The sequence below is a fragment of the Pyrus communis genome, chromosome 10 (assembly GCF_041283825.1).
Source record: "Pyrus communis isolate YQ-2024b chromosome 10, ASM4128382v1, whole genome shotgun sequence".
Classification (NCBI taxonomy): Eukaryota; Viridiplantae; Streptophyta; class Magnoliopsida; order Rosales; family Rosaceae; genus Pyrus; species Pyrus communis.
The window spans coordinates 8,623,452-8,646,891 of record NC_142574.1 but is presented as its reverse complement, the minus strand read 5'-3'; the positions used below and the strand labels follow the sequence as shown (position 1 = coordinate 8,646,891).

The 23,440-nt window shown below is 36.7% G+C and overlaps 4 protein-coding genes and 1 pseudogene across 8 annotated transcripts; 1 reads left to right on the top strand and 4 right to left on the bottom strand.

Moving 5' to 3' along the window:
* Positions 1-1,846: 1,846 nt before the first annotated feature.
* On the top strand, positions 1,847-7,477 carry LOC137729772 (mediator of RNA polymerase II transcription subunit 11). 5 transcript variants are annotated; one of them, XM_088678489.1, is made up of 6 exons: positions 1,853-2,085; positions 2,177-2,224; positions 4,646-5,012; positions 6,052-6,273; positions 6,367-6,483; positions 7,037-7,477. In XM_088678489.1, the coding sequence occupies exons 4-6, from the start codon at positions 6,220-6,222 to the stop codon at positions 7,211-7,213; spliced, it is 348 nt and encodes a 115-aa protein (XP_088534615.1). In that variant the 5' UTR covers positions 1,853-2,085; positions 2,177-2,224; positions 4,646-5,012; positions 6,052-6,219; the 3' UTR covers positions 7,214-7,477. The 5 variants fall into 5 exon arrangements, with proteins under 5 accessions (XP_088534613.1, XP_068324896.1, XP_088534615.1 ...); XM_088678487.1 differs by having other exon boundaries at positions 1,847-2,224; XM_088678488.1 differs by having other exon boundaries at positions 1,867-2,224; positions 6,037-6,273.
* A 1,549-nt stretch (positions 7,478-9,026) lies between these two features.
* On the bottom strand, positions 9,027-10,734 carry LOC137730208 (protein LATERAL BRANCHING OXIDOREDUCTASE 1). The gene is made up of 3 exons (XM_068469279.2): positions 10,018-10,734; positions 9,598-9,925; positions 9,027-9,441 (listed from the first exon to the last, which is right to left on the bottom strand). Exons 1-3 carry the CDS (start codon positions 10,101-10,103, stop codon positions 9,181-9,183), a joined length of 675 nt encoding a protein of 224 aa, XP_068325380.2. The 5' UTR covers positions 10,104-10,734; the 3' UTR covers positions 9,027-9,180.
* A 292-nt stretch (positions 10,735-11,026) lies between these two features.
* Positions 11,027-11,920, bottom strand: LOC137730031 (protein LATERAL BRANCHING OXIDOREDUCTASE 1-like; annotated as a pseudogene).
* A 236-nt stretch (positions 11,921-12,156) lies between these two features.
* LOC137730030 (protein LATERAL BRANCHING OXIDOREDUCTASE 1) lies at positions 12,157-14,421 on the bottom strand. Its single transcript, XM_068469100.2, has 3 exons — positions 13,813-14,421; positions 12,996-13,326; positions 12,157-12,587 (listed from the first exon to the last, which is right to left on the bottom strand). Exons 1-3 carry the CDS (start codon positions 14,322-14,324, stop codon positions 12,327-12,329), a joined length of 1,104 nt encoding a protein of 367 aa, XP_068325201.2. The 5' UTR covers positions 14,325-14,421; the 3' UTR covers positions 12,157-12,326.
* Positions 14,422-15,694: 1,273 nt separating this feature from the next.
* Positions 15,695-20,130, bottom strand: LOC137728756 (BAT2 domain protein). The gene is made up of 9 exons (XM_068467513.2): positions 19,757-20,130; positions 19,223-19,426; positions 18,761-18,858; positions 18,413-18,494; positions 18,139-18,342; positions 17,800-18,056; positions 16,878-16,968; positions 16,572-16,788; positions 15,695-16,093 (listed from the first exon to the last, which is right to left on the bottom strand). Exons 1-9 carry the CDS (start codon positions 19,943-19,945, stop codon positions 15,882-15,884), a joined length of 1,554 nt encoding a protein of 517 aa, XP_068323614.2. The 5' UTR covers positions 19,946-20,130; the 3' UTR covers positions 15,695-15,881.
* Positions 20,131-23,440: the final 3,310 nt, after the last annotated feature.

Here is a 23,440-nt window from a genome sequence, read left to right as displayed (position 1 = left end):
AACCATTAACAATTTTAGGCCCAAAGCCAAATTTGAAGCCCAATTTCTCCCTAAGCCTCTTTCCTTTGCTTGTCTATACACATGTAAAGAGAGTTTTCATACTCCTTGTTAATTTATGTTATTTGATCTTTTTTAATTCATCCGATCCGATAGTCGAAAATTAGAAGGTGTGTAAGAAGTAAAAGAAAAGTGTATGGATATCACACCCCATGTAAAAACCAAGCCACAAACATTAATTTCCTTTCTCAGGAAACAAATTAAATGCAATGTCATTAAGATTTTTGAACAACTAACTTAGCGCAAATACGGAAACCAAACCCATAAAATCAAAATCCAGAGCATTATAATAAGTATTTCCAACTGAGTAAGAACATACGGATAATGTTAGAGAAATCAAATTTGTAAACCAAATAATGTGTCATCATCTGATGAAAAATATGTACGGTAATCAATATTTAAGTAATAATTCAATCATTAACATCCACACTATTTGATTTACAAAATTTAATTTAAAACTTTGGTCCCTCTACCATTATCCAAAACGTTAATAATCAAAACCATGAACTTGCATTTCAAGATCCAACTTTGGTTTAGCTTCTGTTCTGGAACCAGACCTAAATATGTAATTTCCGAACTGCTGGTGGAAGACCTTTTGCCTCTTTGGATACCATTGCTTGGATCAGTGATGCTATCCTATATTAGAACTTCGTCTTGATCAAACAACCCCCAATTTCAGAATTTCTTTTATTTATTTATTTATTTTTTTAAGGGAGAAAAGAGTCCAGTACAAGAGAACTTAATTTGTAAAAAACCGAACCGATTAAAATTAAACCCATCTCTAAGCTTAGGTTTGCAAAATAAATTAGCACAAAATCACTCTTTTGATATTAAAAAGGGAGTTTTAACGAAAAGCCCACGGTACTGTTCATTTTAACGAAAAACTATATTTTTACATTAAAAAGTCAATCCTGGTATTATTCACTTTACCCTTTATTTTGTCCTTATCTTTAAAACTCAAAGTTTTCAAGCTCTTTTCATTAGTTTTCCTTATTATAAAAGAGAGTTGATTTTTATACTATTTTTAACCTCACACGCATTCCTTTTTATTCGCAACGATTAGATGAATACATTAAAAAAAAAATCAATATAATTAAACATGAGTGTCTAAGTATTATTTCCTTTTTCAAAACCAATGACATTTCTTAATTTTTTTAGCTGATAACTGGTGACAAAGTTTTATTTTTAGTTTTGGATTGACATGACGTATTTACATTTGGGGAGTTCATGTGAAATGTTTGATAAGATTTTTATCAAGGCTTAGTGCTCTTGTAATTGTATTTTTGGAGGATAGTTTTCTTGCTCGAGGGGGACATTTTTTTTTTCTTCGACCGGATTGAAATCTCCATCAAGATTTTTATCGAGATTCATTATGCACCCTATCCTCCTGATTGTACTTTCTCATTTATTAATGAATATCATCTTTTCTCTTAAAAAAAATTATCGGGAATAAGTTCATGTGAAATTTAATATTACTAAAAATTCAAAATAAACTGAAACACGGTTCATAAGGACAATGTTCTTCCTTTTTTGGCCTTGCTTAGTTTATGTTATTAGGCCTGTGCATTGCCTCTTGGGTTGGTGGTTTGGTATTGCTGTACTTTGAAAAAAAAAACTATTTCTGTTGTGTTGAGAAAATAAGTCATTTTTGCTGCTAGACGTTTTCAGGTTTTTTTTCATCCAAAAATATGAAAATAAGCTATTTTTAAGTGTTTATCAAACACCTTTTTAAGTTCAATTTCTTTCATATTCACTTTTTATATAAGCATGTCAGTACCAAATTAATACTAAGATTGTGTTTTGAAAAAAAAATTGGTCGCATAAGCTCATTTTTGTAAGAAAACGCCCTCTCTTTACCATTTTTATCTTCTTCTCTACTCTCGCTGCTGAGCGTCGTTCTTCCTCTCTTTCTCTCGACATCACGATTCAGACCCCCACACACCCAAGAACCCGGAAACACCCAAAGCCACCACCATCTCATCCTTTAGACCTCACAAACTGAAGTCCAAGCTCAGTCTCATTCTCTAGGTCAAGATTTATGCCTTGCATACTTGCATGTACGATTTGTTGTATCTCTATAACTACTTAATTTTTTCCGACGTTTTTGCTTGGATTCTAGAGAAGGCCGGCGTCGAGGTTGGTCTCAAATGATTGCTCAGAACCTCAGGTACCTTCTAGACCTATTGCGTATAAATATCTGATTCAAATTTGTGATTAAATATAATTGGGTTTTAGTAAAATTTTCATCATTTTGTAGATTTTTTTGTTTAAGTTTCTGGGTTTCGGAGAATTATTTGTTAAAATTCTGGGTTTTTTTTTTTGGTGTGATTTTCTCTGGAATTTAGTAACCTTTTGTAGGTTTTGTACAGTTTGTCGATTAAATTTCTGAATTTGGTAGTGGGTTTTTGTTTTGTGTGCAGTTGATTGAATTTGGTAATTGGTTTTTGATTTTATCAGTTGTTTTCCATCAACCTCTCTACTGAAATACTGGGAAAAGTGAAAAGTTGTTGAAAGGGAAAAGATCTGTTTTTAGGGAGGTTGATCCGCGGGGAGCTTGATCTCCACCATTACTATCCATAAAAAATTAAAATTACTGATTTTTATTTCCCTTGTTTCAATTTGAATGATGTTCTGTTAAATTTGCTTATTAATGGAGAGGACCTAGCCTTTGGCTGTGGACACATGGTGAGATGCATTAGCAAAAAGACTTGCTTTTGTTCCTTCCTATTATATATGTCATTCACAATTTTTTTATAGCAGGCGTGTCCAGTTTGCCGCCAGCCAATTTGCAGTTTTCTCATAGTGTTTACTACATAACTGCTCAAAAGGATTCGTGTGCATAGTTTTTGTGCTTGATCTTTTGGTGGTGTGGAAAATAATCCATTTTAAGGGTTTTGTTTAGAATGTGGAATTGAAATGATTGCATTTTAGGCGATATTTGGCTATCTGCGTAGTTGTGGTCATTTCTGCATTCCAGTTGGGTTTATTTCATATGACATTATGCCAGAATTGTGTTAAAAATGATGCGTTTGGTCATTTTATGGTGTGGAAAGCTCTGCATGTAGGAATTTTGTAAAAAGAATCGAATGTAATTGCAATTTTGGGGTGCGCCGGTGCTTTTTAGTATAACACTGCCTATCAGAGTTTGAAATATTTGAGACAGGATGGTGCTTGGTTAAACTTGGAGTCTTAGGTCTGAGACAAGATGGGGAGTTAAAATTGGTTTTATATGAGGTTTGATTACATTGCATGTTAACTATACTTGAAGTAGTAAGTAGTCTCTGAATCTTATGGTTCATAGTGTCATTTATACTTGAAGTGGAATGTTCAGCATACATTTTTGTCGTGGAACTATGTCTATTAATATGGACAACCCCAATTTGGAATGGATGAAGTACATTTATCAATAACCACTGAATCAGTAGATTGTTGCAGTTATAGGGGAAAGACCATACATGTGCAAAGTCATGTGCTTGACAGCTTTGACGTGTAGCCTAGGAAGTGATTTGATAAATGACATCAGAAAGTGTAAACTAATGAAATTATGTGGATTCTCATTCAACCTGACAGATTGGTCATCAAACGCAAACAATGCACGAATTTAAATGAGATCACAAGAATTGCAAAGCTTAGTTAAATATGACATTGAACTACTTTTGATTAAGTGTAATCTTTAATTACTCAGGAAGTGGAAATTCATTGTCAGGAATATTGAAGTAAGTTTAGTTGCGAGGTTAATGTAGACTACTAGCAATATTGTTATTCAATTGGGCGAGTCCCAATTGAATGTGCGTAACTTTCTTTGTTCATTCAAACTGAAGTTGATCTATTGTTTGAGAGAGCAAGGATAGTATATGTTGTTTGGTTTGTGTGGTTCCCAGAAGAAGCATTATATGATGCACCCAAAAAGGGTTTCGCTTAACTTGGTAGATAGTTCAATAAATAGTCTTAACAAATCATTTCAAACCTCCAACAACTAAAAATTTGTTTTTACTCAATTTGCCTCTTCTTCATGTAAGTATATAGCAATTACATCATGAGACTAAGTAGAGTTAGTGAGATCGAGTGTTTCAATTTCATCTTTCAAATAAGTATATAGCAATGGCATATGTTGGTTCTTCTTCATATAAGTCCACAGAAATACAAAAGCTGATGTTCTGTAGGCTGGTTTATATGTTAAAACCATTGAGTTGAAATTTTCTGTGAACTTAAAGTTTTCCAGTTCAGTTCATGTGGTTCGTTTAAAGTATTATTATTATTTTTACTTTCAACATCATTTACATATCTTCTAATTTCTCTGTTTTAAATTAAATATACTTAACTACATTTAAGTTACATGTTGCTGACCCAGTTAATTTTTATCCTCTATTTGCCTTCTCCCTTGAACATTGATAAAGAACAAATTGTTGATATGTGAGAATCTATGAATGCACAAGAACTAAAGGCATGAGCCTCAGAGTATTGTAATATATTGTACAAACACAAATCTTTGTTTCTTGTTGACCATAAAGATGTAAATAGATTTTGATATAAATGTAAATATATTTGATTATATTTCATACATTTAACACAGTTTTTAAACTTGCAGCATCACGCGGGCTAAGTTGCTTGTTATATATAACTAAAGCTCAAAATAGCCTAAAACACTGTTCATTGAACAATGTTCTTCTGTTTTTGACACTGCCAAATCTGTATTATTACAATTCTGCCGCCTTCCTTTGACACGTGGGATCACACTCCTCCCTCACTTCTTCCTTCCCGGTTGGCTTGGACTGGAATCAAAATCTCCTGCTCCAAATTTCAGGAGGACTTCACTTCTTATTCAAATTGTTCCAGTTCCTCCCTCACTTCAGCCTTCCTGATCACACTCGACATCGTTCCAACCTGAATCTCAAAATCTCAAAAAAAAAGTTTCCAACCTGAATCCGACGACTACGGCGGCACCCTGCATCGAGGTTGGTCTCAAACAATTCCTCATCATCTCAAGTACTTTCTACACCTATTCATGTCAAAATCTTCTTCAAATTTGTGATTTAATATAATTGGGTTTTAGTAAATTTTTCATGGTTTTGTCGAATTACACGTTTAAATTTCTGGGTTTTGAAGAATTCTTCTTTTGATGTCATTTTATTTGAGCAGTGTTGAGCAATCTGGATAGCATCATTTTGATGAAATTTTGCATTTTACTAAGATGTGCTCCAGGGGATTGCAATTTCATCTGCTCCAAACAAGTAGATTCTTTTTAATCTGAATTTAGAAAACTATATTCAAATTTGTTTTACATCTTATTCAGTTGGATTTAGGGGTTGTGTTTTAGTGTTTCCTGGCCTGAGTTGTATATAAAGAAAAAAGAGTGATTCTTTGTATCCTAAAGAGTTCATCATGATCATAGACACAAGTCTGATATTTATCAAGTAAGATGCCAAGTCCTCTTGCATTCATATAATTACATTTGTGAGGCTTTTCTGGGTTTTTGTTGATTGGTTTGCTTATGTAGTATATACACGAAGAGATGATGACACCGCCACAAACATTATCAATATACATGAAAAACCTAGCACTTGGCCCAATCTAACCATTTATTTTGAGCACATCACATCAGCAAAATAATAAAACATATGACAGTGGGGTTTTTTTCAACTCAATTTTTGTTGGCATGTTGTTTTTTATATAAGTATTGATTTGATTAATGCAAGTGCTTTTGGCATTTTGTGACAAAGAAGAAGAAGAATATTATGTATGCTATAACATTAAGAGTCTGAGAATTGAGACGTGAATTGTATGGAGGTAAGCAACAATTATGTGACTTTTTTTTTGCTAAAAAGATTGTGTGACTTTTTGATATGTAACACATTATGAAACAACGAAGAATAGGAAGAAAGTGTAATGTATGATCTCTAACTATTCAACTTTGTTCCAAGCAAATAGTTGCGTTAAGATGGAGAAAATTAAAAATATTTGAAATTCATTTTTGAGTAGGTTTTCATTCTCCAGGTGAAATCTAGATACCAATTCTCAAGATCAGTGGTGAAACAAAGTGGCATATGAAGCAGGCCTCTTGAGTGTAAAATTATAGGGCCACTAAAACCTATCACACTATCTCGTTTCTCTCATTTTCTCATTTGAAAAAAACTCTCTAAAGCAAAAATTCAAACAAACTCCATGGATTCGCAGACCCAGAACACCTCGTTGCAGAGACTCCAAAACGTGGAGAATGTAAGCAGTCAACTACTCAATTCCAATTCCACATAGGAGTTTTGATACCGACGAGAATTTGAATTTTTATTTAATTTTTGGTTGATTGTACAGAGAATCGTTAAGGTTTTGGAGCTAGCAGGAGGCGTCATGGACGAGCTTGCAAACCCTAGCGGTCCCAGAAAGGAGTTCATCAACAACCATTGCCGCGAGTTCATGCAATTGATCAAGGTCTGTATTTTACAAGCTCAGAGTAGTAGCAGCTAGGGGTATCGTCTGCTTCTGTGTGTGTATATACATATATGTTTATATATAACTTAAAATTTGTGTAAGCATGGAGTTTTCATGGAATTTGGGATTTGGGAACTTTAATTGGACCCATGAAGTAGATTGCAAATTTGGAACTTACAAATGTTAGGAGGGGGAAATTTTGGGACTAGGGTTTTTGGGGTCTAGAAGGTTCTGGTTTTTATACTATGAATTGAATTAGGTACTCTTTGATCGAGTTGCTTGAAATGCTTTTTGAATTTTGGATGAATAATCGGAATCTAGTCAATAAGAGTAGTATCTAAAGAATTCGGAAACTTCGTCGAAGAATCAACAAAGTTGCCTAATTTTATTTTGGTATGGGAATAGTTTTTTGGTGCAAAATGTGAGAAATTTTAGGTCTGGTTGAGTAGGTTGGTTGCAAGAGTGGATTATGTACTTACACTTTCTTATTTTGGCTCAACTGTTTTGTGAATCGAGGATGAGGAATTTGGATTATTTTTCTTTTGTGCATCAGGATATTCAAGTGGCACTACGGGATGAGATTAAAAGTGCATGCGATTACCGTCCATTTGAGAAGTGTGATTACAGTTCAAGAATAGCTAATGAGATATGTTGCAAGAAGCTCGAGTATGTCATGTCACAATTGGATCGAATGAAAGAAACAATTGATGAGTATCATAATGCAGTTTGAAGATGCATGGTAGACTTTTTACAATCCATTCTCTTCAGTGTTCCATCTTTTTTGTATCAGACTTAGTAGAATATAATCACTTGTTCAATTTACTAGATTAGATTGTGGGGAGGAATGAGGGAAACTGGGCTTTCAATTTATAAATGGGCAGATGTTTTTGTGGATTCTAATTAGCGTTTAAGGTTCATTCTCAATAGACGCACATGTTCTTTGTAACGTTTGTTTGATTGCGTATGATATAACTTGTGCTATCGTTTTCTTTTACCATGAATAGCCTTGCAGATAATATTACTCCAAAGCTTTTCCAGTTCTACAATAAAATTGATGATGTATGTTATATTATTTATGTTGGAGACTGTTTTGTGAACTGCAATTAAGTTGCGTACGAGCGAAACAGTAACTTGTATACTTACTGTCCTCTGTTGTTGAAGGGGAAAAAAAAGAGGAAATAGAGCTGTGGATTTTAGACGAGAAAAAGAAGGATTCCTGAGTGCAAAGAACTAAAAAGATTGAAGACGTTCTGTTGTGCTGTTTCTAGTTAAGGGCCTAGTAGGGGTTAGAGTTTAGGGTCCATGAGAGCAAAGAAGCTATACCTTGCAGATCATTACACTTTTTTCAAAAGGAAATTTATTGAAAAGGGTTTGAAAATTTTGAGTTTTAACAATAAAGACTAAATAAAAGATAAATGAATAGTAGTAGAATTGACTTTTTAGTGTAAAAATATGGTTTTTCGTTAAAGTGAACAGTATCAGGAGCTTTTTGTTAAAGCTCTCTTTTTCAAAAGGATCTGGAGTGCAAAGGACAAAATATTGAAGGCGTTCTGTAGTGCCGTTTCTAGTTGAGGAGGGTTTAGGGTTCTTGAGCGCATGGAAGCTGATACCATGCACTTTTACGCATCGTTACACCCTTTGCAAAAGTTCTTGGGTGCGCAGAACCAAAATATTGAACACGTTCTGTTGTGTCGTTTTCAGTTGAGGACCCTATTCAGTTGTCTTAGAGATATTCTTTGGTTTTTTTCTTTGTGTTTTGGCTGATTAATCGCCCCCTATGATCACAAAAGTTGTACATCATCTTTGATCTGATCGAAATAAGACTTGGTTTGTTTATATTTAAATAAATTATATATATTGTTATATATAATATGTAATTTTTCATCTTTTTTGGAAGACTAACACACGAGCAATCCATTTCCTTGATGTAACAACTTTAGCTAATTCAACATGTTCGTAGTATTTATTTTCATTTGATGGCCTTGTTATTGGGATGTTTGATTGAGTTCTACCATGGTAGCCTTCTATCAGAAAAGCATCCATCTGGAAAACATCAAAACCTAGAAAGTAGCTTTTAGGTTTTGGTTTGTGTTGCTTGGATGAGGATCCTCTCCGGATCCTTACTTTTCATATCCTATTCGTTTATCGTGCGACCAAAAATTGTTAGATACTGTTTGTGTTTAATTTGAATAAAAAAATTCAAAATAATTTTTGACCGCACGAGGAGCGGATAAGATGTGAGAATTGCTACCACAAACCTTAGTGTGGCTGTTGGTGTGTTCGACTAGCACGCACTAGTCCAATAATGCTGGGTCTGAGTCATCACTAACCAGCCAGCCTATGACATGCATAGCTTTTCGTCCTTTTTTCATTGACTGATTACAAAGCCTTTTGTATGTTTCCCAATGTTTGGAATCTTGTGATGTTACTAAATGCCTGCAAAATTTGTCTAGTGCTGTTTTTTAACTAGTAAGTGAAGTCCACCTTGATTAAAAATGTGGTTTACAATATGTAATTTACGATGCAATCGGTAAATGTAGAAGTTTGAACCGTCTAACCAAGAGGTCCATATAAACCACGACGATGATCGACTTATTTTTGCGTTCTAAAAGCGTTGTTCGGAAAAATGCCTCTCGTTTTGATGCAAAATTACACAGATATTGCTCATCTGAAAATAATACTATTAACTACTTGGTGCTATTCTTCTACCCTGAAATGAGAAACCTGGATGTTTTCAGCACTGTGTTTCTTGAAATTAGTCAGCTTTCGGTGACTCAAGAACTTGCCCCAGTTGTACGGCTTGTATTTCGCCGGGTTCTGTTCATCTGTCAGCTCCTCCATGGGCATGACCACGGTGTAGTGTGCGGGGTTGACGAAGAACGGAATGGAAAACCTTTCCTTCTCCGTATTCACCACCGCTCTGTGTTCCACACTCTCATATCTATCATTGCTCCAAACCTGCGTAAAAACATATCGATAACGCTCGTGGTTCTACGTTTGTGTGCATGTCCTTTGGTCCTTAGGTAGTGAGAAGTGGGAAACAAGTTTGGCTACTTGCAAATTTCAAAAATAATCTGCACACAAGTACTTAGGATTAAGTTTGTAGAGGGGAACCTGAAGAATGTCACCAACATTGATGATATAGGCATTTGAGGTGGGTTTAACCGGAATCCACTCTCCGTCTGCTTTTCTCTTCACCTCCAGTCCTCCGACATCATCCTGAGACAGCACGGTTAGAGCACCGCTGTCCTTGTGGCGACCAACACCAAGAGCTAACTGAGGGGAAGGGCAAGGTGGATAGTGATTGAGCCTGATAAAACTTGTCTGGTCTTTGAAGTAGCTGTTGAACCTGTTTTCTGGCAAGCCTAGGCTCAAGGCAATAAGTCCCAACAACTTGAGAGCTAGTTTTTCTACTTCTCGAGCGTATTCATCACACAACACCCTGGTATTAGATCGTACGAGTCAAAATCCAAATTTGTGTCTAAAGTAATTATGTTCACTCTCCTCTTAGTAATCAACTAATCATTGAGTTACCTTAGTTCTGGAAGTTGCTCAGGCCATTGGTTAGTCCACTCTATCTCTTCGTTGTCCGCAGGATCAGCTGAAACGGGCATTAACATAGGTTCCTCCACTGTGAAATCGAACACCTCCTTCCAGTCTCGTACGTTCTTGGTATGCTCAGTATCGTAGTAACCCAACACACTTTTTTCATCCCTCCAAATCCGCCTTTTCTCCTCCGAAGGCAGATCAAAGAACTTCCGAGCAGCAGCCTCAGTCTTTCCGAGCGTATCAAGTTATACTCCATGGTTGATCACTTGGAAGAACCCCCAGTCTTTGCATGCATTGCCGATCTCTCTAACAAGTTTGTCAAGGGCTTTTGGGTCAGAAGAGTTGTCTGCGGAGTTTATGGGAGACAGGTCAATTAATGGTATGCCATCAGCTTCGATGATGGAGAGTTTTGGCCGGTGCTCGGGATCTTGGATGAAAGCTGGATTAATCTCTCCCATGGATGGCGATTTTGATTTGGAAGGAAAGTAACTCAATTCTTTTTCTTGAAGGAAAGTAACTCAATTCTTTTTCTGTCTTGCAAGAGTGCTACTAGAAGAATGGCTCGTTGAAGTTTTATCTTGAATCTGGACAGGTTTTTGTCAATTGTTATTTTGGAAGGTTGGGACAGTTCATGCTGGCCTCGGAAATTTTTGTGACCATAACACCGTCATGTAGTGTTACTATTGTTCCCGTTGTCTTTACTCCACATGATCCCGATGCAGACATAGAATGACATGATTGAGATAAAATTTTTAAATAAACGATTTGATTGAGAAAGATTAGATGGTATTTGTGGCAGGATGCTGACTTTCAACATACAATATTGCAGAATTTTGGACTTAATCAAAAGGTCTTGTTTAAGTTGATTCTTTTTCGACAGAGCAACATAAAGGAGGTAAATGATATATGAAGCTGGTGTTATTTTCTGCAAAGTTATGCATACAGCGTTTTTCGTACGTGAAGCTAAAATGACGGAAAACTCGTTCGAATCAACTTAATCCGGTTCTCGGAAATGGTAAATCTGGATGTTTTCGGTGTTGAGTATCTTGAAGTTAGTGAGCTTTCTTCGAGTAATGAAATTTCCCAAGCTGTAAGCAGTTCTTCCAATGTATGAGCTGGGTTGAGGAAGTAGGCAATGGAAAGCCTTTCCTTCTCCGAGTTAACCATCACTCTGTGCTCCACGCTCCCGTATCTCTCGTTGCTCCAAATCTGCATAAACATATCGATTTGTTTTATGAATGAACGAAGCTCAACGAAGGGACTTGGTATGAAGTTTGAAGATTGGTTTCTGAATAACGTCACCAACATTGATGATACAGGCATTTGGGGTAGGTTTAATTCGTATCCACTCCCCGTCTGTTTTTCTCTTCACTCCAATCCTTCAACTTCATCTCGAGCTAGCACGGTTAAAGCACCACCATCCTATTGGCGACCAACGCCAATAGCCCACTCAGGGGAAGGACGAGGCGAACAGTGGTTGAGTCTGATAAAACTGGTTTGGTTTTTCAAGTAGCTGCGGAACCTCACTTCTGGCAAACCTAGGCTCAATGCAATCAATCCAATCAACTATAGACCTAGCTTTTCGACTTCTCGAACATACTCTTTTCATCCCCTCTAATCTTCCTCTTCTCCTCCAAGGGCAGCGCAAAGAACTTCCGAGCAGCAGCCTCAATCCTTTGGCGCTTCTCCAACAGAACCCTGTGGTTGATCACTTGGAAGAAACCCCAGTCCTTGCATGCATTGCTTATTTGTGCGATAAGCCTTTCGATGGCCTTGGTCGGAAATGGAGTCTGGTAAAAATGGCTTTGGGGTCGGAAACAGAGTCTGGGGAGTTTACCGGAGAGAGGTCGATCAAGGGTATGCCTTCGGCTTCGGTGACGGAGAGTTTTTAATCACGTTTAGCATGAACTTAACAGTGATCATTACAATGCGAAAGGCTTGTAGTTCAAATTGTTAAGCAAGTTTACCTCTACACCTCAGGTCATGTATTCGGTTCATACTCCTTGGTGTCGCTTGTATTAAAAGAAAATTGGTGATTGTTATAGTATATTTACTTCAAGTTTTGATATTCCTTGAAGATTGCACTTAGATATCTGCCTTAGACTTGCAGAGAGATATAGAAGCTTTAAGTAAAAGTAGGCGACTTTACATGCAACTCACTTATTAGCAGTTACAGAAGCAGATTCCAAAGCCTCCGACCTGGTTACATAGCACAGTAATCACAAGAAGCGAAAAGAATATTGCGCTGCCAGTTGCTACGGGTGATCAAACGTTCATGCTATACTATCTCATATCTACTCCGGTAACTTGAAATGATGAATTTGGATGTTCTCCACCTCTTGTTTCTTGAAATCACTGCGGTTTCTGGTAGCATAAAACTTTCCCCAGTTGTATTCCCTGTATTTGGCAGGATTTCCATCACTCAGTAGCTCCTCCAAGGGCTTCACCATCACATGGTGGGCTGGGAAGAAGAAGAAAGGAATTGAAAATCTCTCTTTCTCAGAATTCACCACCACACGGTGCTCCACGCTCTCATATTTGTCGTTGCTCCAAACCTGCAATTCACAGAGTGAACACACATATTACATCCCGTATAATTGTAATGATTAAAATTCACTTACAGTTGTGCTTCTTGTGCCAACAGAAATGCTTGTCGAAAATCTGGTTGGTCCAACTAAGAAAGGAATGGTGAGTCTTTAGGAGTATTTCATACGCTTAAAAGTTCAAAACTTTTTCTTCATTTCTTTTGTTGTGCAAAAGGGTATTTTGCAAGAACATCATTCATGATTAAGACATAACGGGATGATTTCATTTCACTGAAACTGTTGTTTCACACCTCGAGAACTTTAACTTCGTAGTTCAAAATGGTGATTTTCAAAAACAATCTCATTCGTAATTACAGCTCCATAGATGCATATTTAAAGTTGTCATTTCGCCAAAACTATATAGTTCATGAGCGGTACCTGAACAATGTCACCGACATTGATGATGTAGGCATCCGGGGTGGGCGTGACTGGACTCCACTCTCCATCTGATTTCCGCCTAACTTCTAGTCCTCCAACGTCATCTTGGGCAAGGACAGTTAAGGCGCCAGCATCCTTGTGCGGGCCAACACCTAGAGCTAGGTGAGGGGAAGGGCATGGAGGATAGTGATTGAGTCTGACCAAGCTCGTTTGGTGGTCTTTGAAGTAGTCATCGAACCTGTTTTTGGGCTGGCCTAAGCTCAAAGCAATTAGTCCTAGCAACTTGTATGCTAGTTTTTCGACCGCTTGAGCATACTCTTGGCAGACCTCTCTGCTCAAGGCAGTCAATTCGAGTACATAAACCACACGCCAAGGTGAAGAAAAACAATTAGCATTATGGAGTAAACTGTACATAAACCACAACAAGATATGCTAAAATTTGGTGGAGTTGGTACTGGATAGGCATCACATGCCAATTTCTAATCGAAAATTTAGTTTGATCTTCATGAATCCGATCTTGTAACACTTCTGAATTGGTAACTGGCCCTGTGAATCAAGTTCAGACTTCTAGAACTTCAACCAGTCGAGGGGACTCGAGCATTATGGAGTGGTGTTCAAGCACTCTTCGAGTGGCTATATTTCTAAATATTCGAAAAAAAAATCTGAAAGTCTTTAATGTGTTCTAAGTTCAAACCAAAGAAAATCCATAATCAGCCGACTTTACGCAAATCATTCTATAGAAGGTGATACTAAAAACTGAAAAAACAGGAATTGATTGTCAGACGGGCCCTAAAATAAGCGAAAACAAATAAATTACCTGAACTCAGGAGGGTACTGAGGCCACTGATTAGTCAACACCCTCAGTTCCTCATCACCTGGCTCATGTGAAGCTGGGACAGCCGTCTGATCTTCCACCAAGAAATCAAACACTTCCTTCCAATCTCTAACATTCTTAGTGTGCTCACCATCATGGTACCCCAAAGCATTCACCATGTCCCTCTTCACCTTCCTCTTCTCCTCACCTGGTAGCTCAAAGAATTTCTTGGCCACATCCTCAATCTTCCTGCCCAGTTCCAGTGGAACCCCATGATTCACAACTTGGAAAAACCCCCAGTTTTTGCATGCATGGCCTATTTCTGAAACCAGTTTAGCATGGCCCGAGACTTCACTTGGCGATGAATCTGTTTCCCGTAAGTCGTTCTCCTCGAGACCGGTGCTGAGAGCTGAGAGGTCAATTGTGGGGATTCCATCAATAAATGATGAGTTTTTAGGTTTGGGATTCGGCCTCCTGTCGATGGCTTGGATGAAGGCCGGATCAACCTCTCCCATGGGTAAAGTTGAGGTTCAAGTAGAGATGATGGTGGAGTTTAGTGAAATTTGGTGGTGTTCTTGGCATGATTTTGTTGTTGTACAATGAACCTAGACGTTTCTTGAGAGGGAAATAATGGAGACAATATACTGGGTAGGTGCTGCTGAATTGACAGGTATTCCTGGTAACGTGTGGTTCTTTTTGAATCCGGTTTCTTTGTAAGGATCGGAATCCGTCAATCATATATGTTGATCATACATAGTTAGAAATCATTTTAAATATATATTTTTTAAAATTAAATACAAATAGTACATGACAAAGATTGATCACACGATGTATGATAAACGGATACGATTTACGAATTTTCAGGATCCTCACCAAAAAAATTTGGAGAGGATCCGATTGGCTTCTTTTTATATAATGTCTAAATCATAATTATTGCCTTATTGGACAATATTGGTAGCTAAATGGAAAGGGATCATTTCCGATCCATGCCTCCTAATCCACCAAATTAGGGAATTTGTACCATTGAAATTTGATCAAACGGCTACAAACAGGGGACCACTTTAAAAGTTATAATAACTTCAGCAGTTTGATTAAATTTTAATGGCACGAATTTCCTGATTGGTGAATTAAGAGGAAGGGATCCTGAGAGGATCCCTTTCCATAGCTAAATAGGAGTGCATAGTTTGCAAGGTAATATGAACCAGTACCATGTATGCTTATCTTCCTCTTTACTTTGTAAGTGAGATTTTATGTTCGACTTACATGAATGACGAGGACGTACTCATAATTGACAGATTAGCCTGAATAAAAGTAAGAAGAGGAGTGTGGAGGATATTAGTGGACACGTACGAATATCGATGCATTGTGAACCTGCATACGTATCAAAATCTAAAAATTACCTAAGCGCTTGTGCAACTGATCTTAATATTTCATCCAACGTCATGTCAAATTGCACTAAGCATCCTTGTAGTGGGGTCATATGCCAAATTCAATAATGTGGCGTAGAAAAATCTAAATTATACCAAATGCTTTGTCATTTACATTAGTGAAAGGATCATTTTAGGCATTCAAGTTTATTTGGCCAAAGATCGATTACAAATGTGGCCACAATGCAAGGGCATAATGACTTACATGGCACGGTTGCACCACTATTCTGACATACAGTGCCAATGAAATAAAAATGTATAAATTTCCTTTCCACGTCTTTGTATCAATGGCACGGAACATCACGTGGTGATATAACCACGGTTTTTGCAATCATGTTCATCAAGCTTTCCATTACTACAAAATCTTGTCATCACAAGCAAACCAAACTAATTTGGACTTTATATTATCCGGCGCGTTAACAAAATCTCTTTCATGATTGATAGATTCTTACTAGAAATTAAATCAACAAAACTTTAATTAATGCAAACGTATAATTTCTACCTTATTGTTACAAGTTGCTGATTGTTTTACAGTTCTAAGAACTTCAATTTCGTATAACACTTGAAACGATGTGAAAACTTAAACTCACTCTAAATGCCGACTATTTACAAAACTAAACAGAGAGCTTAAAGATTTGAGGTCTCTCACGCTGCAGGCATAGAGGTTGAAATGACAACGTACGACAAGTAGTGTAGCCCATCCTGGATTTTGCTCAAAGCTGTGGTCTGGTCATCACGAAGGTGTTTAGAGAAAGAACTTGCTTTTTCTTGGACCGATGTATGCGGGAGCACTTCGTGGGATTCCTCGGAAGCGCCCTTTATGGCTGCTAGATAAGCTTCTGCAACATCAGATATACCTGAAAAGTTCATCAAAACTCAAACTGTCAACAAAAATATATTTGCTACACAAGAAGACATTGAAGACCTTAGGAGTGCAGGGTATTGATAGGTTTAATTAATCCACTATGAAATGGAATCATTAAGAAGTCAGTGTAAAAGCAGAGAGTAAAGACATGAAGCTTTAGGAGTTGGGGAACTTAGGAATTAGGCCCCCAAACAATAATATATTCGGGTTCAAATGTTGCTGTCTCCATGTGGATTATCTTCCCAATTGTTCAACAAACTAGTCACCTAATAGCTAACCACTCTTCTTGACACACACACACAAAAAAAAAAAAAAAAAAAAAAAGGCTAACCACTCTACCATTGAGCAATTAAGTAACAATAAGTGATTAGATCTGAGAGTATATTAATTGTAATGGCATATTTTCAACTAGGAAAAGGGTAGTCAATTATGAGCATAAGCAGCACTAAACAGAGTTCAAGGAAATTAACCTGTGACGAAACTGCTAGACACTGCCTCCACATATCCTGTCATTGTTTGTGTTTTTGATCTGATTATCTTTGCTTTCTCAACAGAATCTTCAGGCCAATCAATATTCTCCAGATCGGCATCCACATCTTCTGCCTGAGTTTTGTTTGCACTAGATATGACGGATTTACCAAGCATCAACAGTTGAGATACCGCTGAACAGCACAATTCTGACAGCCTCTGCAAAAATATGATTACGTCAGAACTATTGAACCCATGTCTATAAAAATGCCGATGGAATAATACAGTAACAGAAGATAATCACGTACATGAACCCCCTCTGAGTGAAGACTCTCTAATCTACCAGTTGTTCTTTGAATTATATCGTTCACAGCTTGTCCTGCTAAGGCACTTGTGAACCTAAAAAGAACATAAGAAGAAAAATTTAAAGTCATAGTAACAATGCATGGTGTAAAAATAAACAAAAATAAGGAAGCATAGAAGACCACACATGTTTTTACAGCAATATGTCAACCAAGATCACAAATTCATGAGGAACAAACGACTCCATTTCTTTTAATTGGACGCTGTTGAAATTGCAAAAAAAATATGTACAGTGAGAAGGCTGATTAAAATGCAATCCGGTTTTGAAATTGGAAATATCAGCACCCAGCAATAACTTTTCATAGGACTCCCCTGCCACCAGTCCCACCCTTAAAAGATATTTATTTTCTGAGAGTATCATGCATTTCAAGTCTGATGCAATGTTGGGAGCAATATGATCTATATGCACATGCACACATCTCTATAAGCACACGATTATAAAGAAATTAATTTTGAAATCATTTAGAGCGAAGCCTCAGATCTCCAATCAATTCAGATTGACAAGGACAGTGGGCAGGGAAAGGACACATCATCAACAGTGGCTTGGCAAAATTGTCTCAATGTAACTCAGACAGATGCAAGAACAGCAAGTTTTACAATTGCTGTAATCAGATGTTGGCTTTAGTGTAAACGTAGTTGTTTGTTTGTAAATTGAGTGGATAAACAGAGGGTAATGGAGCAACAAAGGTAAGGCAATAAAAGAATATTGATTGGCCAGTAGATTTATAAAAGCTTGAAGATCAGTATATAGTATTTACGAAAATCAGATGAAAGTCAATAGAATTAAACAGCCATTCATTGAAGCAAATAATCTATAAAAAGAAAAAGACAAGACAATAAAAATAGAAATTGAACAAAATATAGTACCCAGCCGCCATATCAGCAGCCTTGCTGACGCTTGAATCATGCAAACTCTTCATCTCATTGATATTTCCATCATCTCCGGTCTTTTTCTTTTTGCCTTTGTCCGACTCTGCACCACTTCCATCCAACTCAATATTCAGACTGAAAATCTGTTGCACCTGTTTAAGCTTTCCATCATAAATAGACTTCTGTTCTGATGACAATTTTCCTTTTCTCCGATTAAATAATAGCGCATAATGGCTGGACAAAGCCTCCAGTTCCTGACAGTGATACAAAATAACAACTTTAATACATTTTATTCCATACAATAACAATATTTAACCTCAAAATTAAATAACTGACCTCCAACTGTTCTGGACCTCCATATATGTAGAAACACCGATCAAATCCCACTTCCTCATATAACTGATCCTCTTCAGTTTCCTTTTCAGAAAGTGTAGAATCCTTATCAACTTCTATACCAGTCTCTGTGATCAGTAGATCCAAAGTTTCCTTTCCTACAAGCTCAAGCACTTGCATTCCCTTTGATGTAAAAGCTTTTCCAGTCTGTACACGAAACCAAGATAAGCAATGATGTACCATTAGTTAACCAAAAAAGTAGCAGGGGAACGCAAACCTCTAATAAGGATGGTGTGGTAGAACCAGCACCTCCACCTTGCTGGATAGATCCCGCAAGGTTCACAGCAGAATTCTCAATCCTAGAGAACAAGAAGTTGAAAGTCAGGTCAAGTTTGTGGTTCTAATTTGGATTTCGCACTTTGCACAAATATATCAACTCCATAATCTATGTTAGAAGTTGGAACTTAGAATCTTGAGCCCAATAGTCCACTATCAGATTACTAATTCGTTAGTTTCCCGAGAAACAAGAGAAATCATGTGGACTGTAGCCATCTGCTAATTACTAAATTTTGGTCCAGAGAAAATCCGCAAAAATACTAGTACATTCAACTCCAGTGTAACATACTTGTGCACTAGATCAGTACCCCCTTTCAATGCACTTCCTAATGCTTGCCAAGCTCCTGTAGCAAAATTCTCCACGGAACTATCAAGCACTTTCAAACCCTGAAAGTAATGAAAATTAGCATGTTAAGTGGAGAACAAAAGGAAGGCATCAGCTTTAGAGGATTGAAGCAAAATTCAAGATACAAACACCTCCAATCTAGTGCAACAGAAAGAGTTGGTGTTAAATTATCCTAAATCAATTTGAGACTGTATAGAAGTAGATGTGGTTCTTGTAAAATTTGCATTAGCGTAGCAATAGCTAGACGTGTGATTAATAAGTACAACATAAGAAACAAACGGAATGAAAACATGACGAACTTAGCATAACAAACTTCATGAATATATGATCGGCGTGAATGCATTAACACAAACGACTTGCAGATATATAAAAAAGAGGTATCAACTCCATAAATTTACAACTTGCCTGACCGAAAAGTGAATCCTCACTAGCTTTCTCCAATTTATCAAGAGCAGCCTTTCTTTGCTTTTCATGCTCATCTTGGCTCTCAGTGTCGTCTTGGGTTTCCTTTTCAGCATCCCCTTCTTCCTCCTTGGAACATTCTTCTGAGTCCTCAGCAGCTTGCATGTCGGCAAGGCTCTTCGCTGCCGTCTGAGCAGCCGCAGCCGCCTGCATCCAAAAACCGCCACTTCACAAACCGAACCACAAAATGCAGCAACCCTAAATTCTTCCATTTTAACTACATACATAAATCTCTGCATATTTTATAACTTTCAATTGGATAACGTCACTAAATTCTTAATAGCTTAAACCTACTTTCAGATTCGCAGTCGAAACAGTTAATTAAATCCGATATCATCTAAACCCACCAGAAAGTATATCCACTCATCAACATTTCCCAAACTTATAAACCCTAATTTTCCAAAGCACACCAAATCAGGTAAACTTACCATGCAAATGCAGATGCAAATACATTTATGAAACGCTGGAGACACTTACATTGCGGGAGATCTCTTCGGCGGCTTTCTGGAGATCTGAGAAGACGGACGAAAACGCCCAACCTCCCCATCCTCCGCCACTTTTCGCCGGCGACACTTGTGCTTCAGCTGCTTCTCCTTTTGGTTCTTCTTTCTCTTCCTGTTGAGGACCCTTGTCCTCCTTGAGCGGCTGTTTGTCTTCTTCCTCCATTGCCGATTGAATCCACGCGCTTTCGTGAGAATGGAAGTTCGAAAGATTGATCGAAATGAAACCTTACCTCGCCATCTGCTTCATCGGCGTGCCTTCGAACTTTCGAAGGCTATCCACCAGGTACACGACGTCGTTTTTGGTGGTTTTGAGAATACGACATCCGTTTGGCACTACCAAAGTACCCTGGTCTACCAAAAAGGGAGAACCTTAGCCGTCTAGCACTGCTGAATTGCCTTATTCAAGCATAAGACATTTTTTTAATTACGGTGTACTTCACACGATTTACATATTTTAAATGTATTTGTATGAGTAAATTAATAAAAGAAAAGTCAAATATTTGAAGTAAATGAATAATCTTAGATCATGCTAGATGAAACCTCTCATAAACCAATTAAAGCAGCTGAATTCACATAATAAAATCGGTCTCTATAGAATTTACATTAAGAATAGAGAAAATAATATTTAATAAAAAATTGATTGAATCATATTATTGCTAGCCCATTGTGAGACTAAGCACACCCCCTCCCCTTTAGTGTAGATAATATTGTTTGTTAAAAAAAAAAACAATCATTTGACAACTAATTTAATCACATTATTATCCACGTGCGAAAGATCTTTTTATACCCGGGCATTACACATCTCTTAATATTTTTTTGAACGTGTTTAAAAATAGAGAAAATAATATTTAATAAACAACTGATTGAATTACATTCTTGCTAGCCTATTGTGAGGCTAAGCCCACCTCCTTCCCTTTAGTGCAGATAATATCGTTTGTTAAAATAAAATAAAACAATCATTTGACAACTAATTTAATGTAATTTAATCACATTATTATCTGCGTGTGAAAGATCTTTTTCATAATCGGCATTACACGCCTCTTAAGATGTTTTGAATGTGTTTAAAAATAGAAAAAATAATATTTAATAAACAACTGATTGAATCACATTATTGTTATTCTATTGTGAGGCTAAGATGTTTTAAGCGTGTTTAAAAATAGAAAAATTGAATCACATTATTGCTAGCCCATTGTGAGACACTAATTAATAAAAAACAAACAAACCATAAAAAAATTAATTATTATCAAAATACCGTTAAAATGACAAAAACAACAGATTGAATCACATTATTGTGAACCTAAACCCACCCCCTCCCTATTAGTGTAGATAATATCGTTTGTTAAAAAAAAAAAAAACAATCATTTGACAACTAATTTAATGTAATTTAATCACATTATTATCCACATGTGAAAGACCTTTTTTTTATAGCCGTCATTACATGCCTCTTAAGATGTTTTAAACGTGTGTAAAAATAAAGAAAACAATATTTAATAAACAACTGATTGAATCACATTATTGTTAGCCTATTGTGAGGCTAAGCCCACCTCTTCCCCTTCAGTGTAGATAATATAGTTTGTTAAAAAAGAAAAACAATCATTTGACAACTAATTTAATTACATTATTATCCGCTTGTGAAAGACTTTCTTTTATAATCGGCATTACATGCATCTTAAGATGTTTTGAACGTGTTTAAAATAGAGAAAATAATATTTAATAAACAATTGATTGAATCACATTATTACTAGCCAATTGTGAGACTAAGCTCACTCCCTCCCCCTTAGTGTAGATAATATCGTTTGTTAAAATAAAAAAAATATCATTTGATAACTAATTTAATTATATTATTATCCACATGTGAATGACTTTTTTTATAATCGACATTACACACCTCTTAAAATGTTTTGAACATGTTTAAAAATAAAGAAATTAAATCATATTATTGGTATCCTATTATGAGGTACTAATTAAAAATAAATAAATAAAACCACAAAAAAATTAATTATTAAAAAAATAATGTTCAAATGACGAAAAAGCCCATGCCTTATTTGATGCATTATTTTGGAATTCCTTTGAAGTTTTTTGTATTGGGGGCATTTTTGTCCAAATTTTTTTGTTGAAGCTTGATGACACCAAAATCGCTATTCACCTTTTCCATTGGCTTTATATATATATAGGTAGATATTGGATTAGTTAATTTAATTAATACTAATAGAGTCAATTAGGATTACGGTCTAGTGGTATTCCTCTTCACTTGTAAGTGAAATGTCTTAGGTTCGATTCTCGCCAAAAGCGAATTCAAACCACATTATTGCTAGTCCATTGTGAGGCTAAAACCACCCTTCTTCCTAGTGTAGATAATATCGTTTGTCAAAAAAAAAATAATATATATACTAAAACCCAGATGGGGGACGACATTGTTCATTAATAGTGTGCGGGCGAATGCTCTCGGTTTCTCTGTGCTTCCCATGCTGTTTCCTTTCTTTTTTCCAGTGGAAAGTCAGTTTTGCCCTTGTTGGCCATGCATCTATCATCGCTACCTTCGACTTCTTCTCCACCTTTTCTTTCGTGTTTCTTTCGCTCTTTCATAGCATTTTGCTTCGATTCAGACCTGGGTTTCTTCCTTTCTTGCATTGCCCCTTTTCATGTTGTCTATTGTTTTCATCTTTGTCTCAGCGATCAGCTGGTGCCGTTTTTGTTGCTGGAGTAATCTTTTATTCCTAAGAATTTCTTTGGTTTGAAACCCTTAGCTAGCTACAAGTTTTTGCCATTTTCGATTTCATCGAAATTCATTTTTTTCCTTGCGTGATCTAGTGTCTTCTGATGATTTTGAGGTCGTTTTCAGTGTGCCTAACTTAATTTCTTTTTTGTGGTTCTCAATTTGCAGGTGGATTTGTGTTTGAATTTTCTTTTTCTTATGATTTTGAAGGTTATGTATGTGTGCTTCGATCTTGCATGGAGTTGCCTAATTTGATTCGGTTTTTGCTTTCAGGAAACGCTGGTCATAAATTTTTGGAGCTTTAGTGTGCGGCGTTGGTAGCTCTTTGTGCTGAGTGTATACAATTTTTGTTTGTCCCTTTGAGTCCTTTGTTTAAGAAATTTTTTTATTTGTTTCTGCTTGGACCGCTAGTTTTATTGTTCCCAAAAACCAAACTAGGGTTCCATTGAAGGTGTAAATGGTCGTCTTCCCCTTGTTGACATTGTCAAGAATCTTCATCTTTTCAGCGGCATCATCAAAGAATAAACTAACACATGAGCTGTTGTCGACCAAAATGCTACTTACTAGGGCGTTAGAGATTTGTATTTTGATGACGAAGGCATCATCATGGGGCCAGTGGACATCTTCTAGATCCATGTCTAAGAACATCAAGATATTGGAATTGATGGCTAGTGGTTTGGTGATGAAAGCCACCATTCTTGGTTTCTTGCAAGTCGCCTTAATTTCTGTCTGAGTGTTTCTCGGGTATTATTGCACTACTACAAAACCATTTATTAGTGTTGTTATGATAACCAACAAGAAACGTGTATTACTGTTGGATATTAAGCAAAATCCGACAGAAAATGGATGCAGTGGCGGATATAAAAAGCGACAGATTTGCCAGCGTCAGGAAATGAATTTTTCAACAGAAAATGCTCTAAAACCGACAGAAATTGTGTCGGA

Bases quoted from the DNA above. Each gene is read 5' to 3' on its own strand.
- LOC137729772 (XM_068468795.2), top strand. From the start codon at position 6,220: ATGGATTCGCAGACCCAGAACACCTCGTTGCAGAGACTCCAAAACGTG. The intron at 6,274-6,366 runs GTAAGCAGTCAA...TTGATTGTACAG, and splicing joins GACTCCAAAACGTGGAGAAT to AGAATCGTTAAGGTTTTGGA. The intron at 6,484-7,036 runs GTCTGTATTTTA...TTTGTGCATCAG, and splicing joins AGTTCATGCAATTGATCAAG to GATATTCAAGTGGCACTACG.
- LOC137730208 (XM_068469279.2), bottom strand. From the start codon at position 10,103: ATGTTAATGCCCGTTTCAGCTGATCCTGCGGACAACGAAGAGATAGAG. The intron at 9,926-10,017 runs GTAACTCAATGA...ATCTAATACCAG, and splicing joins GAGCAACTTCCAGAACTAAG to GGTGTTGTGTGATGAATACG. The intron at 9,442-9,597 runs GTTCCCCTCTAC...GTTTTTACGCAG, and splicing joins ATGTTGGTGACATTCTTCAG to GTTTGGAGCAATGATAGATA.
- LOC137730030 (XM_068469100.2), bottom strand. From the start codon at position 14,324: ATGGGAGAGGTTGATCCGGCCTTCATCCAAGCCATCGACAGGAGGCCG. The intron at 13,327-13,812 runs GTAATTTATTTG...TGCCTTGAGCAG, and splicing joins CAGTACCCTCCTGAGTTCAG to AGAGGTCTGCCAAGAGTATG. The intron at 12,588-12,995 runs GTACCGCTCATG...TGTGAATTGCAG, and splicing joins ATGTCGGTGACATTGTTCAG to GTTTGGAGCAACGACAAATA.
- LOC137728756 (XM_068467513.2), bottom strand. From the start codon at position 19,945: ATGGAGGAAGAAGACAAACAGCCGCTCAAGGAGGACAAGGGTCCTCAA. The intron at 18,859-19,222 runs GCAAGTTGTAAA...CATTACTTTCAG, and splicing joins AGGATTCACTTTTCGGTCAG to GGTTTGAAAGTGCTTGATAG. The intron at 18,495-18,760 runs GTATGTTACACT...CTTGTTCTCTAG, and splicing joins GGTACTGATCTAGTGCACAA to GATTGAGAATTCTGCTGTGA.